The 16,977-nt window shown below is 45.0% G+C and overlaps 1 protein-coding gene across 1 annotated transcript in view; it reads right to left on the bottom strand.

Moving 5' to 3' along the window:
- LOC142765970 (uncharacterized) overlaps positions 1-16,977 on the bottom strand; it is an 82,982-nt gene that overhangs the window by 13,109 nt on the left and 52,896 nt on the right. The window contains exons 3-5 of the mRNA XM_075867778.1: positions 8,544-8,588; positions 1,036-1,074; positions 296-331 (exon numbers count right to left, since the gene is read on the bottom strand). Coding sequence (XP_075723893.1) covers positions 296-331; positions 1,036-1,074; positions 8,544-8,588 — 120 coding nt within the window. The remainder of the gene's footprint in view (positions 1-295; positions 332-1,035; positions 1,075-8,543; positions 8,589-16,977) is intronic.

The raw sequence follows: 16,977 nt of genomic DNA, 5'->3' as shown, positions 1-16,977 counted from the left end.
AACCTCCAGGAGGGCCTAGCGATAAGCCATACGCAAATGTTGTGTAAAATATGATATGTCAGTTCACCGTACCATATTGCCCTGTCATGTTCTACACAACGTGTTGTAGAGCTTTGTTTTTGCATGGGATAGACACGCCCCGATATAGTAAAAAAATACAATCTTGGGTTCATTCTCTTTGGCTGCTCTCGTGTTGTGAGCACAATTTTCACTCTGCACCATTTAGGCATTAATCCTTGAGAAGTTCTAGCATCACGTAAACTATAATTTGCATTAGACAAAAAAAAACACTTGCCTGACTTGACCAAGAAACAGGACTTGAGGGCCCAGACTAGAAATGGTATAATGCAGCAGTTACCAACAAATATTACAAAGGTACTGTTTATTGTAACAACGCTAAATTTCAATTAGCAGTAAAAATTCTTTCGTTACTTATTCTAGCGAAAAAATAATTTCTTGTGGCCATTCGATGTGGCTGGACTGTAGCACACAGATTGAGTAGGACAAATATACACATCTTTATTCCGGCTTGAAGATCAGTTAGTTGCCGTACTGTGGTGTTCTTGCATTGTAAGGCTAGTTTTCTAAATTGTTGTTAGCCTGGCCATCACTAATCATGTTACCACTCCCTTAATTTTGTCATGCACCATGGCTTGATTTTGTTATGCTGTTCTCTTTAGTTGTGTTACCTTCCGTGTGCGATAAGGTACCCTTCTCATTATCTCGACTGCAGTTGCTAGTGTGTTGTTTTAGGTTTACGTTAAATCAAATTAATCACTGAGTGCGTGCGATGCTAATCTACATTTTGCAATGTATCTAGCAACACCACGTCTATTGCACAACCATGCCTACGCATGTCATAGCTCGATATATATTGCGAAATCCTTCTAAAAAAAGACAATATGAAAATTTACTGTCCGTTTCGTCATACCACCCTTTTTCATCGTATTTTCATGCGGTAAGTATGTTAAAAATATAGGCTACCTTTCGTGAACCTCAATAATATTATAGCTTAGCTCAAAATGGCATACTTACACTACTTGGGTGAATCATTGGGCTTGATGGCCGATGATGCTGCCAAAAGTAGAGGAAGAAAATCTGCATTAGAGATCACTACAATGGCATAGCCAGTGCCGCATACCCTGTGTTGTGTTGGAGGAATATTTAAAAAGTTGCAGCTGCCTGCCTTCCCTATTGAGAAATTCACTGGCACTGTCCGAGTGCCATACCTGACTACTAGACCATTGTGGCGCTGCACACCAGGATGCTGGCACGCTGCAGTGCACGAGGCGTGTTGGCGCCATGCACTCTAGGACACCCGTTATTGGCCGAAATGCAGCTTTTAATCTGTTTTCAGAAATTTTGGTCATGCACACATTGTAATCAAGGCTGAAAGATGAGCGCTGCAAAAAAAAGAAAAATGTTTGTGAAGAAAAAATAGTGATTCGGAGTCGTAACCTTAGCACATCACACATAGTGAGTCTAACACGCTGCCCACTACACCGCGCCTATATGACGAGAATGGATGTATTTTTCATTCATCCTAAAACTAGTTCTGGTATCCAATAGTTTGATTTTGTCGCTTGGAAAGGCATCGTTTTGTCTGTACGCGCTCGCACCAAGCTTACAGGTGACTGTTAACTTATCAATTTACTACGAGCTGCCTTAAATCATATATCTTGCACGTTTTGTCGCATAGTTTAGTAGCGTAACCGAAGAAGAGTTACGGCAATCGCAGTTACTCGCTATGCGTTCGTCATGCATATATATGTAGAAAACAGCGTACATCTCAACTGCTCACTGAACACTGTAGATTTCGTCACTCGTTTGAAAGTATTTTCTGTTCTTCTCATTTAAGTTCCACGTACGACAGCTGCCTTAGTTTTCTGAAGTCGAAACGACCAATTAGGCTTGGGGTCTTAATTTTTGTGTCACAGTCGCTTGGAAGATTGCAGATATTCAGTTACAAAGAGCCCAATAACCATTTGAATGTAGCTTGTAGTTTCGACCATAACTGATTCTTGACGACACTGCAGTGGTCTAGTGGCTAAGGTACTTGGCTGTTGACCAGCAGATCACGGGACCAAATCCCGGTTTCAGCGGCTGCATTTCCGATAAAGGCGAAAATGCTGTAGGCTCATGTGCTCATATTTGGGTGCACGTTAAAGAACCCCCAGTGCTTGAAATTTTCGGAGTCCTCCACGACAGCATCTGTCAAAATGATATGGTGGGTTTAGGACGTTGAACACCACATATCAATCAATCAATCATAACTTACGCTTGAGAGGTCAAACTTTCGCCTTCGACTACACAGGTCAGATTCTGAAAACGCCGAGATTCAGCAATGGAGTGGTGAACTGCGGCCGGGAACATGCGGCTTTCCGCGATACAAGCAGTAACGACTGATTGCTACACTGTAAACAAAACATACCGAGCAGGCAGAAATCGGGCATTGATGAGCCCTCTCGACTCCGGTGGCCTCACTCATACGGGAGAAATATATTCGTTTTCCACCGTTTTCCTCCGGTCGGTGTCGGAAAGAAGAAACCGGAGGAAAGCGGGGCCGATCTCCTGATTATGTTCCCGTGGTTGCTCTCGAAATCCTTCGGCACATTGTTTTTGCCCTGGTGAGTTATCCGCGTATCCTGCGGCTAATCCCTCAGCGGCACTTATTGGCTGATCGAAGAGTGACGTAGGCAGCCGCACTACCACGAGGCTACCCCACAAAGTAACATGATATAGACCAAGTTAGTGCAGTGAAGTTTGTGCAAAGCGTTCAGCCGCGTTCGAGAAAAGAAAATCGTTCTGTGCATCTCTGGATATCACAAGCGACTGTAAGCAGCCACGAAGGCTATTCTATCACGGACAGAAGGAAGTTGTGCGAACGGTAATTGTTTGATGCTTCCTGGCAGCGAACGATACATTGTGACTTCGCGAGTGTTGAGTGGACTAGCCGTCGCTGGTGCGGCGAAAAAAAACGATGAGTAAGCTCTTCTTGAATTATTTGTGCCATTCTTGTCAGGTAGTTCTAAGATTGGGTAACGTTGGTTTGAGAACAAACAAGTTATCAATAATGGCCTGATTTTACAGCATATAGGTAAATCAGTCAGCGAAAGTTGTGATAACTCGTTGTTTAAACCATGTCTTTTTTACCATAGCTTCGGTAATATTAATCACACCACTCTAGTACTCGTAGAGCTGCTTTAATATGCAGTAATGGAGGGTATCATAATTGTGGTTTCATTTTACTTGAACGTAATAACTGTTAGAAGTTAACGTTCATGAATAAAAATCTTTTTTGTCTTGTCAGCAAGAATAAATGGTAATACTTGTCCACTTCCCATATTATTAAAAGCCAGGTAACTGCGTGTAAATCATTTTGACTTATCGTGTATATTGAACTAATGAAGCATGAATAACTGGTATCAGCGTTGTTTTTTATAAAAGTAGTGAATTAAGCTAGGGCGATGTGCTTGGTACAGACGTTTAAACGCATACATGCACTTGATTTATTGTAAAAATTACTTTGATTATATAAGTGGCATTCAGATATTTTTGGGGGTCGTCTTCCTTTCAGGACGAGAAACACAGGGGGAAAGGAGCGGACCAGATCAGTGACAAGGAATGCGATGAAAATGCAAACAAGTAGAACTGTCGTTTTGCAGGACAGGTTGTAGAGACCTCAAAGTTTCCATGAAAAAAGGATAAAAAAAGAAAAAGAAAACGTTTGACAGCACAGTTCACCTTCTCGAAAAACTTGCCGCACTTTCTGTCATCAAAGGAGAGAGTAGCGCCGCCTTGCTGCAATTTTTTTTCTTTCAATCCTGAGGATAGTAAAAAAAAACACCTCAGACCTATTTCCTATCAACTGTTCCCCTGCCCACAGGCGCGGCGCCGTGCTTTCTACCGGCCTGCAGAAACTAGGTGCCTTCTTCTAACCACAAGCGTCACCCCCGTTCTTCTTGCTGACAGTGAAGGCATTTTTTTTAAAGTGGGAGGTGGAGACAGAAGTTAAGGTTTCACGACAAAAAAGGTGAAACAAAAAGTGTTCGCCTTCATGTAATCTATCTCTCTAATAAAACGCTTCCTTCTATTTCCTTCACAAAGAGTGCTATAATACGAGTGTACCTATGACCTGGACAATGCAACAACGCTGGCCTGTGAACAGAAAGGGAGAAAAGAGAATTCGTGGAATTCAAGCACGTACGTCGTGACTTCTCACTTACATGACGTTCCGGGACCTCGGACGTTAGCACGGACGTCTATGTTGGGTAAACTGGTCGACCTCTCCTTATTTACGCCAGTGTATGATGTGCAGTTGGCGTTGGTGATGGAATGTTCACTATTACATCAAAACTTATTTTTGATGTAATAGTGAACTTTTCTTTATCTTGGAATTGAGGTTGTTCGTTTTGAAGCAATACATGTTGATGGAATAACCATACATTGAAAAATACTGAATACGACGAGTAGAAAAACAGAGCGGGCAATACAAATAAAGAAGAAAACAAAAAGAGTGCCAATTTTATCGACGATTATTTCTCAAAGGTGAATAGAGGTATGTCTTTCTAGAAGATAGACCGCAAACATACAAACTATAAGTATCTATATTTGCTTGAAGTAATATTATGAGCAACAAATAAAATGCGCGTGTAATATCATCAATATTATCTGATAACACCAGGAAATTATCGGGAGAGGCATTCTAGAGGTCGTCTTCGAGAGTAGCAAATTTGCTCATTTTAGTGAAAAAAAGTGCTTGCCAATGTTTAAGCAAGAGTAATGCTATCGATTTAAAACATATAGGACATTTTCGTCCGTTTCGAACTTTGTTTGCGTCACGGAGGTGTGCTTTTATGGCGTATTGGCTGTCTGACACTGGAGTACATGGAATCGACTCCCTAATATTGAACGCAGGTCATCTGGTTTTGTCTGGGTGTCGTCGATTTACGAGGCTAGTTATTTTCGCGTACTCGACGACTGTACAGGATTTGAAGAGTACCCATGAATTTAGTGTCCTCAGATTTCGTACCTATTGCATTATTCCAAGCTTTCATGTGTAATTATTTTTTGCTAACATAGGCAGGAAGCAATCAGCTGAACATTTGTGTCATCAATGAAGCTGATAAACGCTTTTTCGGAGATAGTGGGCCGTTGTTCTCGGTTGCCACGCTTTCTTCGTTTGTCGTGACTTGTTTCAAAGCAATTTGGCCTTCAATTTCAGGCACTGTGCTTCAATCTTGCGTGCTGTTGAATTCTTGTGATTTGTCTTTGTTTTATTTTTGGTGGATTTTCCGGTTTTTGTTCCTTCTTGTCTCGTTTTCCCAAATTTCGGGTTATCAACCAAAAATTGCAGCCTATTCTGAATAAATGTAAGAATAAGAACTCAAGTGTTTTCTTGAGTTTCATCTGCTAGAGCTCTGTAGAAAAAATGCACAGTAACTCTGCAGAGCTTACGTCAGAATTGAGAATTTCTTTTCCGACAGGCGCGTCACACTATCAGCTTATATTGAATGAATATTTGAGCAAGCACTTTAATAAAACTCCTTACACATCTCCGCTATTTCGACCGGACGAATCAAGAACATTTGTAAAATACTCCGGAGCTTCCCCGCAAAAGCTCTGGATAGCCGCAGTGAAAACCCCGCGAAAATACCTCTGTAGGTTCCACACAATTACTCCAGCTGACGGGAGTGAAATATCAGTGAGCAATGATCCGGATGTGCCACGTGATTGCTCCAGATTACCGTAGTAAACACTTGGCTCTGGAGAAACGGGGTAAAAATTACTCCGAATAGGAGGGTCGCTAGAGGACAAGCGTTTTTATCCTACCTCGGAGGAATTTTTTTGCAGTGTAGAGCATGTTTATCTTAATTATCAGACCAATGCTACTGGCATAGTGTGTCGCGAATTATCGGTTCTATCGATGCGATTTAGGAAATACATTGAAAAAACTTGACATCACATTGACATCACAGTTCAAAGAAAGCGCACTCATGCCAGAAAGTGGGGGTGGGGCTGGAGCACTCACCCTAAATTCTTGCCTGCTTGCTTTTGTTCCCCAGAGAGAAAGCATTGTCGAAACACGACGCATAATTTCTCTGCCTCGCTTCACCCCCCCCCCCCTAAAAAATTCTCTCACTGCCACAGACCCACGCGCTCGAAAGGTGACTGCTTTATTGTTTTCGCACATTCGTTGTCTAAACAAAGTAAACCTATATGTGTGCAGCTCATAGAATATACTACCATCATATTCCGTAAGTTTTATGTTCGATATCTCGCGATTCACTATGAAGTCTTACAGACAGTGCAGCCATCACGCCCAGTTGTTTCCAAAATGTTGCTTGTATTCCCAGTCTGCGGCGGAGAATTTACAACGTGACCAGTGCCTCCCAGTGCACTTTCAAATACTGGGCCACGCTGTACACTGCGGTCCAGTGCATTTCACCGCACTGCGCGACACTGGCCGCCTTGTACAGTGTGTCCCAGTGGCTCCCAACACGCTGTAGTACACGTGAATACACTGTACAGCATTTCCAGTGCCCCCCAGTGGGCTTAATCGCACTGAAAGACACTAGAAATACTGTTTCTTTAGAGGGTTGATTACAAATATTTTGTAAAAGGTACATTCGTGTGGACAGCATATCTGTATGCATACTTTGTGTCCGAGAACGGGGCACCATACATGAATAAAAAACTATTTTTTGTTTGGCCGCTCAGTCAGTAATGCCGAGTCCTAGTGGACGAATTTCTGACGCTCTTCGCCGCAGCGTTGCTCCTAATCTTATCTTGATTTTGGTTAATATATTGCCACCCAATATATTTATTAGCAGTAGTAAATCTCAGATACTACTGCTACGTGACAAGCCACATTTTTAAAGCGTTATGACGCCGTCTCAGTTGCACGGCCCTCTACTACACTATGTATTGCAACACCTGAGGTGTTTTAATCGCTTTATGTAGCTTTATTAATTTTGCTAACACGTGTGATGTAGCAGACCTAACACTTTCTCTACTAATAATACAAGTTCTGAACTTTAAGTTCCTGTGTTGGATTGCACTATTGAATATGCGTCGGCGATGCCATACCGTAATGAACTTTGAAGAAAGCCGGGTGTATTTTCGTGGCTTTGAGAAAATAATTTCTCTCATTACTTGCTACAACCATCTACTTCTAAATGTCGTAGCTATAATGCTGCAGAGAACATGAAATGAATGCTCCCATTTGTTTTTGTGAATTTTTTACTTTCTTGCTATTTCACACATATATAGATACGTATACAATTGTGGTGCAAGATGTCGACACCGACGCCCATGTCGCCGCTGATGCCGGCGGCAAAAACCAGGTGAGAGTGCCCATATAATTGCTATCACAATAAAAACATTACGATATCACGACGTGTGTTATCTTGTCGCTGAGAAAACCTAACTCAATAAACAGCCTCGTACGCAGCTACTGGCAATCGTATTAGAAACGACAGTTCCCATAATCGGCTCATTCTCTCCAAACGTTCAAACTAAGATAACCGACTTGAAGTATTTTGGAAGAGCATTTTATTTGGTTGCGTAGACACATGAATCAAAATCACCTGTGGCATAAGTTGAGCCTTCCTTTTCGACAAAAGGCTGTTTTGTAAAACTTGCTTGCCATGTTCAGATTTTCCCAGAATTACAGCTGTGAATGATACTCGCACCACATTGTAACAAAACACACCACCCGAAGATCACAATGAGCTACCAGAAAAGAAACAGATAAGTCAAGCCGCAGCAGGGCACAGCAGGAGTAACTCGATATTGGCGCGATACTAGCGCAGCACGGATGCGTGATACCTTTACGCCATTTAGTGCTTCGATTCCGGTTTGCCTTTGAATTTACTATTCCCACACTTGAAACTCTGCCTGATTAAAACACTGCGCTACAGTTACCGCGAAATCCAAATTTTGGGAGGAGACACGAAGTGCACTATTTACGCTGAAAGCGCTTGTACTGTTCGCTTCCGTGTGTTCTCCCTAGGTTCCTATTTCGAAGCAAGTGCAGCGCAATATTTTTGTCATCCAAAACCAGCTAGCCCAATATCAAAATTTGCTTAATCTGCGCCTTTTTACATGTTTACTTGGCCTCTGGCATACTGTGCTCAATAAAAATTATATATCTAAATCCTACGAAAACAAGCCTTCTAACATGAAGATTTACATTGTGTCCGACTGCTTGTCCTTCTAACAGACGAGTGTTAAACACACTTTCAAAAGCAGATGCGCACCATGTACTTGCTTCATTCAGCCAACTTCGACTAGTGAACATGAAATTTCAAGAAAAATGAACTGACGATAAAAAAAAAACTACTCAGAAGAAAGAATTCTTAATTTCTGTTCACAAAATATGGTAGCCATGCATCAAGTTATTAGGACAAAGTCCTAATTGTGTGATCTTTGTCTGCTCTAATGTGGTGGTTCTGGTTTTCACTGTACAGCAGGTAAGCACTTTATTTCAACTACATTGAATATGCCCCATCGCTTACCTTGCTCTAAAATACAGCACTCACCTGACTAGGTACAGCAACCACTCCACCAGGACTTGCGGCCAGATGCTAAAAGGAATATAGATGAATAAAAAAAACGACAACAAAACAACACGCAAGTGAATGCACTTTAGTATTTCTTTAAATACAATACTTATAAACTAGCAGCTCAGCACAGCTGATACCTAAAGAAGCAGAGGACCAATTTTAGATGCAAAGCAGGTTTAAGCCAATTCAATCTGATGTGCGGCGCGACCTCGCTTACTTGCCATGCATGTGCCTTCTTCTTCCCTCTCTGCTCCGACCCTCCCTCGCTCTATCCCGAGTCACTGGCGAAGACAACGAAACGCTTTCTCGGTAGAGCGGCGTCCACATCTCCACATCGCATGCGCATCACCCTCCTTTCTATATCTTCTCTGATGCGCACCCCCCACCCCCTACTATGCTCCTCGTGAAAACACGTGCCGCGTTTCCGTGAAAGAGAGTGAGCCTGCTCTTAATGACGATAGTCTTTCTCAGAAAACTTCGACGCTAAACGTTTGGTCTGTCTGTCTGTACATATGTCTGTTTGTCCACCTTTAACAGCACCGTGTACCCTGAACGGCAGCAGTTACCGTGTACCCTGAATGGCAGCAGCCAATGGCCCAATCGGCTGACCCGATCCTCAGCGACCACCAACGTTGCTCACGATTTAGCGTTCATACTTGTGCGATTGTCGATTAAAAAGCAAAAAATGCGCATATCCGAGGCACCATAACAACACGTGTATATGTTGTATATGCGTCGTTTACTAGAAATTGCATACGTAAGTAATTCTGAGGAACGTAGCGCTTATCACGCTGTGCTAACCAGGCAACGCTCGCACGGAAAGGCGATTGTTTTCAACGCTTTTCTAAGACAACACAGTGGTGGCACCTACCCGTCGCCTTGAGTTCTACACCTTATTACTTCTGAGATGGGCGCGCACACCCCTCTCAGCGCCACGCGCTTGGTTTTTCAAGAAAACTTCCAGAGGCTGCTCATGTCTCCTGTATGACATGCCTTGACGCGCTCGTTCGCCTCTGCTGCACGCTCGAGGTACTTTAACGCAGCGCCTCCAGAATACCATTCACCGATTTGCTAGTGCAGAACACCAAATAAATTGTTCACTCTCTCCACACACAAGACTATCGTCTTTAAACGACATTTGCAGATTAACATATAGATACGGGGCCAATTTTTTTTGGTGTTCGTTCTTAATCAACTCTAAAGTGTTTCAAGTTTCCATAATACGGAGCGCGTCTGGTTTGGTTAGCACAGGATCGTGCTGGATACTTCTCGCACGAGTGTTAGAGGACCGGCTGTTTAGCTGTGCTATTCGCGGTGAGATCAGGCTATATGTGGCAGCACTATTTCCGCGCAAGTGTGGATAGGTGGTCGGCAGTGCGCATACAAATACACGCAACAGTGCTTAGTTGCGTGCGGTCTGAGCCTATTTTCGGCGAATAAATGCGTTCACTACAGTTTACTATTATTGATATGACGACTTGGTTGTAACGAGGTTCATGTACCGTGAACTCGGGAACGAACAAGCGCAATGGACCCGAAGATGAAGCAAACGTTCAAAGACGATGACGACTGTCAGCCAGAACAGGCGATGATGATTGACTGCTGTCCAGATGAGGAATAAGCACATAACACATGCCTACTTTAATTCCCCGCGCGTGTAATCGGCACGCCTGGCCGCTGCGGGCGGGTAGTCAAGGTGACGAGGAGCATCATGTGGAAAGTTTCATGCGGGAAACGTGTACAATTTTGGTGCTGCGGTAACGGTGGTCAGTTTGCAAGGCAAGAGTCGTCACACGATAGTTGACTGGTGAAGTCTGCTCCAAAACTTCATATGGGCCGATTATTCGCGGCTGCAACTTGTCGCACAAACCAGGTGTGCAAATGAGGGTCAATAGCAGCACCTCGTCAGCTTCCATGTTCATACGAGCGCGCTGGTGGCACTGGTCAAGGCAAGAATTAAATTTTTCGCAAGAAGACAGTAATGGAGGGCCACTGCTGGTGAAGAGGTAAACGTCGATAAAGAAAGTAGGTGAACGTCCATACATGAGATAAAACGGTCAGTAGCCAGTTGTGCGCTGAACAGTGGTGTTGTGGGCGAACGAGGCGAACGGTAGAAGTTTATCTATGTTTCTGTGATCTGGTTGAACGTACATGACAATCATGTCGGCAAAGGTTCGATGAAGTTTTTCGGTCAGACCACTTGTTTGAGGGTTATCTTGTGTGTAGTACCGGAAACGCGAAGAACTTCACCTGAAAGCTGTGATAAGAACTCCTTTTCATGGTCCCTTAGAAGTACACGTGGAACACTATGACGTAGAAATATGGCCTGAAAAATGAAGTCAAATGCTGATCCAGATGCTTCAGATAATGTCAGATGCTTCTGATGCTGATCCAGTAGCAACTGAAGTTGTCCCCGCGTAGCGTATCAGATGTTCTACAGCAGTGACTCTCCATCTATTTCCAGTGCCAGTAACGGGAAGAGGCCCATAAATATCGACACCGACGAAATCGAAAGATCTTGTAGGGCACGTCATTGGCTGTAGTTTACCAGCAAAGGAAGATGTCGGAAGTTGAAGTAGTTGGCACAAAGAGCAAAAACACACGTAATTTGCTGCGCTGGTAGAAAGGCCAGGTGAATAAAAGCGGCTTCGAATACGGTCGTAGGTTTTGTGAAAGCCGAGGAGGCCAGTAGTCAAATCGTCATGAAAGACGTTAAGTACATAATGTCGAGGAGAACGTGGCAGAACAGGTACCAAGCGTTGACCATCAGGATGATAAATGTGACAATACAGCACACCATCCTGAAGTTTAAAGTACTCGAATTGTCTACGAAGCCGTGCATCAGGTGGACGCGTAGCTCCTGAGAGGTGGTCTATAATGCGCTGATAGTACGGATCAGCCTGCTGGCAAGAACTGAAAGGTTGGGCATCGTCGATTGCCGGCTCGTACAGCGAGGTGAGCAAGGCAACAAAACTGGGAGTCACGTCCACACTGGTGCCGTTGAAGATGGCAGCTGGAGTGTCTAACAATGCCGCAGGTAGTGGGCAATGAGGACGAGCGTCGGCGTCTTGATTTTTTTACCAGATTTATGAATAATCTCGAACTGATACTCCTGTAAGCGTAAAATCTAATGGCCCAATCTTCCGGACATGTTATTCAGTGTAGAAAGCTAGCATGAGGTGTGGTGGTTCGTTACAATGGTTAATTGGCGGCCGTACAGAAAAGAATGGAACTTTTGTATAGACCAAACCACAGCAAGGCACTCCTGCTTAGGGATGGTGTAGTAATTCTCGGTAAAAGTAAGCACTTGGCTAGCGTATGCGACGACCCTTTCCCGTCCAGAGGCATTGCATTGGAGGAGAACAGCACCTATACCGCTCCCGCAGGCGTCGGTATGCAGGAGTGTCCGGGTGGTGTCATCAAAATGGCAGAGTACAGGCTCTGACGGGAAAGCTTCCTTCAACAGGTCAAATGCCGGCTGAAATTCTTCGGACCATACAAAGGGTGCATTATAAGCAAGTGGTCTGTGAAGTGGCACAGCTATTGAAGTGAAATTTTGTATGAAACACTGAAAATGGGTTGCAAGGCCAAGAAAACTTCCCTAATCCTTAGGTCTTGTGGGGCGACGAAATCGAAGGACGGCAGCGATCTTTTTGGGGTCAAGGCGAATACCATCCTTTCTCACGACATGACCGAGAGCCTTGACAGATTTGGTGGTAAAACGGCATCTCTTGGTGTTTACCGGCAGACCCATGCTAGCGAGGTATGTTAAAACGTCATCCAAGCGCCTCAGGTGCCGAGAAAACGTTGATGAAAGATGATAATGTCCTCAAGGTAGCAGAGACGCGTCTTCCATGTCACACCACAGAGGACAGTGTCGGTCCTGCGTTCATCGCGGGCACAATTCAGAGCCAGAAAGGCATCACGTTAAATTCGTATAGGCCATCAGGGGTTGCAAATGCCGTTTTTTCTTTGTCGTTGTCGTGCATGGGGATTCACAAGTATCCCGAACACAAATCGAGGCTTGAAAAGTATTCGGCGTTTCGCAGTAAATCAAGGGCGTCGTGGATGCGTGGCACGGGGTATACGTTCTTGGGTGTGATGTTAAGTGCCAGGTAATCGACGCAAAATCGCATGGAGCCCTCTTTTTTTCGTACCAACACAAAAGGGGATGACCAAGCGCTCGTTGACGGATGAATTATTTCTCGTTGGAGCATATCAGCGGCGTTTTCCTTGATGATTTTTCGCTCAGCGAGAGATATGCGGTACAGGTGGCGATGTACATTAGATGTTCTCTCGGTCTGAATTCGATGCGCTGCAGTGGTAGTTCGGCCCAACGTCGAGGAGCAGGTGTCAAAACAATCGGCGTGTTTCATTAACAAAGCAAGCAACTGCTGCGCCCACATAGTTGTCAAGTCATCACTGATAAGTACTGTGAAGGAAGACGGGGAACCAGGCTTACCCGTAGAAGGGTCATTGGTAGAGGCAGGTTTAGGTGCCGTAACGCTGTCAGGCTCAGCGTTCACAACACAGACTACTGCACTGCCCTCTGGTAGGAGAACTTCCTGCGGTGCTGCATTCGTAGCAACGACGAGCACGGAGCCATGGCGAAAGCGTAGAACACCTGACGCGAGGGCCACGCCTTTAGCGACGCAAGTCGACAAAGGGGACACCAAGATGTCACCGTTGCCTATGTCTTTAGAGGTCAGGGTCGCAATTCGCTCATGATGTGGTGGTAGTTCCAGATATTTGCGAGTGAACAGACGTAGTGGCTTGTAGACGATTTCGTCTAAAATTGAGTGTGTATTAGTAAGGTGGAGAAACCCTTCACCACAACATATAGCGGCTGACGTAGAAGATAGGAAGTGCCACCCTAGAATTAAGCTGGTGAGAGCACCGGGTAAGCAGAGTGAACTGGATGTAATTCAGGATGTCATCGATAGACACACGAACAGCACAAAGAGCAAGAGAGCGGATATTGTTCCCCTGGGCTTCGACTAGAGTGGGTGCATTAAAAGGTGTCTGTACTTTTTTCAGGCCTTTGCAGAAATTATGTCTAATCAAAGAAACTGTAGCGCCTGCGTCCACAAAAGCGTCTACGAGAACTCCTTCCACTATGACTGAAACCATGTTGAACGGGCGTGCTGGAGGAATATTAGTCCTACTGTTACATGCAGTTTCTTCTCCGAAAACTGCATCATTTAGTTTTCCTACAGGTTGTCAGTGGTAAACGAGGCTGGCTGAAGAGGAGAGGATGAACAGCGAAAGGGCGAAGGGGATCAGTGCCGGCTTGAACGGTAAGTGTTTCGCGTCTCAGTCAATGCGGGCGGAGATGGAGACCGCTGCTGTCCAGATGAACAACGCCGGACGTCAGAAAAGTCCCGTTCACGCATGTCGTACGTGCGACGCTCGTTCTTCTGGCGCTTGCAGTAGAAGCACGATATATGGCCACGATATCCACAGTAGAAATATGTCGGGTGAGTCGGGCGCCAAGACGGGTAATAGAGTGCGTTCGGAGCACCAGGAGATAGCGCACTCAAGTGAGCAGACGTAGAGTCTGGTGGCATTGGCCGGAAGTGGACCGGTGGTGCAGCAGCAACCGACGTGAACGATGACAGCGGCAACGCAGAGTTTACTTTGCGAGGAGGCGCGGCCGCAACTTGCGCGAACGTTGGAGGGCTGGATGGAGGTGGCTGTACGTGGGCTGGACCGGTGAATGGTGTTAGTTCCTTCCCTACGATGTCATGTAAGGCCATACTTGAAGGCTCTGTGACAGATGGAGAAGGTGGTGACAAGCCCATTGATTGTAGTTCTTCGCGTATTATCTCCCGTATTATGTCGAGCAGGTCCCAGCCTGCTGCACGGTGTTAGCTATTGTTCGCCTTAAGGCAAACAGAATCAAGTTCTTCGAGACGCTGTTACGTAGAGACGACTTCAGTGACAGTAAAAGGATTCTGGACAACAAAAGCATTGAAGGCAATGCTTCCAATGCCCTTCAGGATGTGACGCAATTTGTCTGACTCGGACATAAAATAATTGACACGCCAGCAGAGCGCAAGGACATTCTCGATTTATGATGTGTACTACTTGCTGGGATATTGTTGGCGAGTACCTCAGGTTCTCTTCGCTAGAGCGGATCAACTAACCGGTGTCTCGAATACATGGCTAAGCTTCTGCTTGAAGGCAGGCCGGCGGTCAAGTTAATCTCATGGTTGAAGAACCATGCCTTGGCAACGTCTGTGAGATACAGAGATACTCGGCGGAGCTTGTTAGAGTCGTCCCAGTGATTTGTTGCGCTTACTCGCTCGTAGTTATCAAGCCAGTCCTCCACATCTTCACCGCGGAGACCAGCGAAGATGGGAGGGTCACGGTGGTGCTTTACGATGTAAAAAAGAGGGGCTTGCGCCGCTGGGATGAGAGCATCATGAGCGTCCACCCACTCCCTCTGAGATATGTTGGCGAACTGAGAGTCCATGCAGCGGCCTGAACGGAGCTCCAGCGAGTAGGCATTATGAGGAGAGGACCGGGATCGTTAATCGACCTCCACCACGTATGACGACTCGGTTGTAACGAACTTTGTTGGCCGTGAACTCGGGAACGAACAAGCGCAATGGACCCAAAGATGAAGCGCACCTTCAAAAGACGATGATGACTGTCAGCCAGAACAGGTAATGATGATTGACTGCTGTCCGGATAAGAATGAAGCTCGTGATAGATGCCTACATTATTTGCGCCCTCTTCTACTGAATGGGTGCACGATGGCTACGCAACGTAACATTACACGTGAGTAAAGCACATTCTGCCTTTCATAGGGATGCTCGCCCTGGGTAACTATTTTCACGCTCTCGCACTAAATCACGTTAACTGTGTTGTTTGTACGTGATTAGCCTGTATTGCGCCGGCTACGCACTTCTATAGCGTGGCTTAACTACTTATTTAACACTTCGTCTTCTGCATACTACAAAAAAGAGAGAAAGAAAGATCGTTGATTGATATGTGGGGTTTAATGTCCGAAAAGTACTATATATTTATGAGAAACGCTGTAGTGGAAGACTGCGGAAATATCGACCACCTGGGCTTCTTTAACGTGCACCAAAATCTGAGCACACGAGCCTGCAGAAAGATCGTAGAAGGTCTGCATATCTGTGTGATTCATTCAGTACCATAGTTCACACCTTATACGCACATTTGTTTTCTCTCATTGTGTTCATCATGAAATGTGGGACAGTCGAAAAGCCTGGTCAGGACAGCTTAGTGGCTGACGGCGCTTTGCGCTACACTGCTTTTACCAAATGTACGAAAATGTTCTATCACCAGTGAAAATCTGATATAAGAGCCCAGCAGATAGCTTCTACCACTGGACGACGTGCATGGTGGTTCTACAGCAAAGGTCTGGATTATGCCACACGCATAATTGGTTTTTCTGACCAAAATTGCCACTGGCTTCCGTTGGTCACTAACAATGCAACACAAACGCTCAAAACAATGTACCAATCAGAAGTTTGCGGTGAAAATATACGACAGTATATATGAGGCATGCCATCGGTATATCGAACGTCCGAAATCTTTAAAAAGGCTCTTAAATTTAAGCACACGGTGGCGCATGGTAATTTTGTTTAAGTACAGTAACAGTACAGAAGTCTCACAATGTATGGTATATTGATTATTGTATTCATTCCATGACCAGATAAACACAACTAAGGCTTTTCGCGTGATCCATAAACTACCGTGCTGTAGTGGTATCATTACCAACAGCGCGCAAGTGCATAACCCATTGCCTTTTTTACAATTCAGTCGCTATGAAGTGCTGCATTACCAAAGCATTGAATGGTCCTCATGTTTGGAAGGTTGCGTAGAGCACTTTGCGATGTGCTTGAAACAGAAAGCGGTACCGGTTCTGAAATTATTTGAGTGAATAGAGGGTACAACGACATTAAACAACACTTTGGAAAGTTGCCCTCACCGATCCTATTACAATGCATTGGCAGCCGAGCCAGACCGAATGTTTTCGTACGTCATTTCAGGCATACTAGAAACAGTTACACTCGTGCTGACCCGACCGGAAAAACCAAACTTTGAGGACATGCATGACAGACGTGTGCATAGAAACACGACGTGGCCAGTAGACGACGCAAGGATCAATCAACACTTCGCTGTTTTGGCCAATTGCCGCCAGGCGGCGGCTCTGCTTGATCTCGCGGGACAGCTTTTGTCACTGAAAGCGCTGCTTCAGAAAGCGTTCATGGCAGCGGTAACCGACAACATTAGTCTAGTAGTGGTTCTGAATGGTAGTGCCCCTGCTTAAGGTGGCGTAAACGAGCTTCTGTGCTTGCTGTTGACCACCTGACCACTGCTTTTTATTCGCACAAGGTTACCTTTGGCGGGATAAGGTGTAAAATTTTCAAGACAA

Source organism: Rhipicephalus microplus, chromosome 6, assembly GCF_043290135.1.
Source record: "Rhipicephalus microplus isolate Deutch F79 chromosome 6, USDA_Rmic, whole genome shotgun sequence".
Lineage (NCBI taxonomy): Eukaryota > Metazoa > Arthropoda > Arachnida > Ixodida > Ixodidae > Rhipicephalus > Rhipicephalus microplus.
This window is presented reverse-complemented; position numbering and strand designations above follow the sequence as displayed.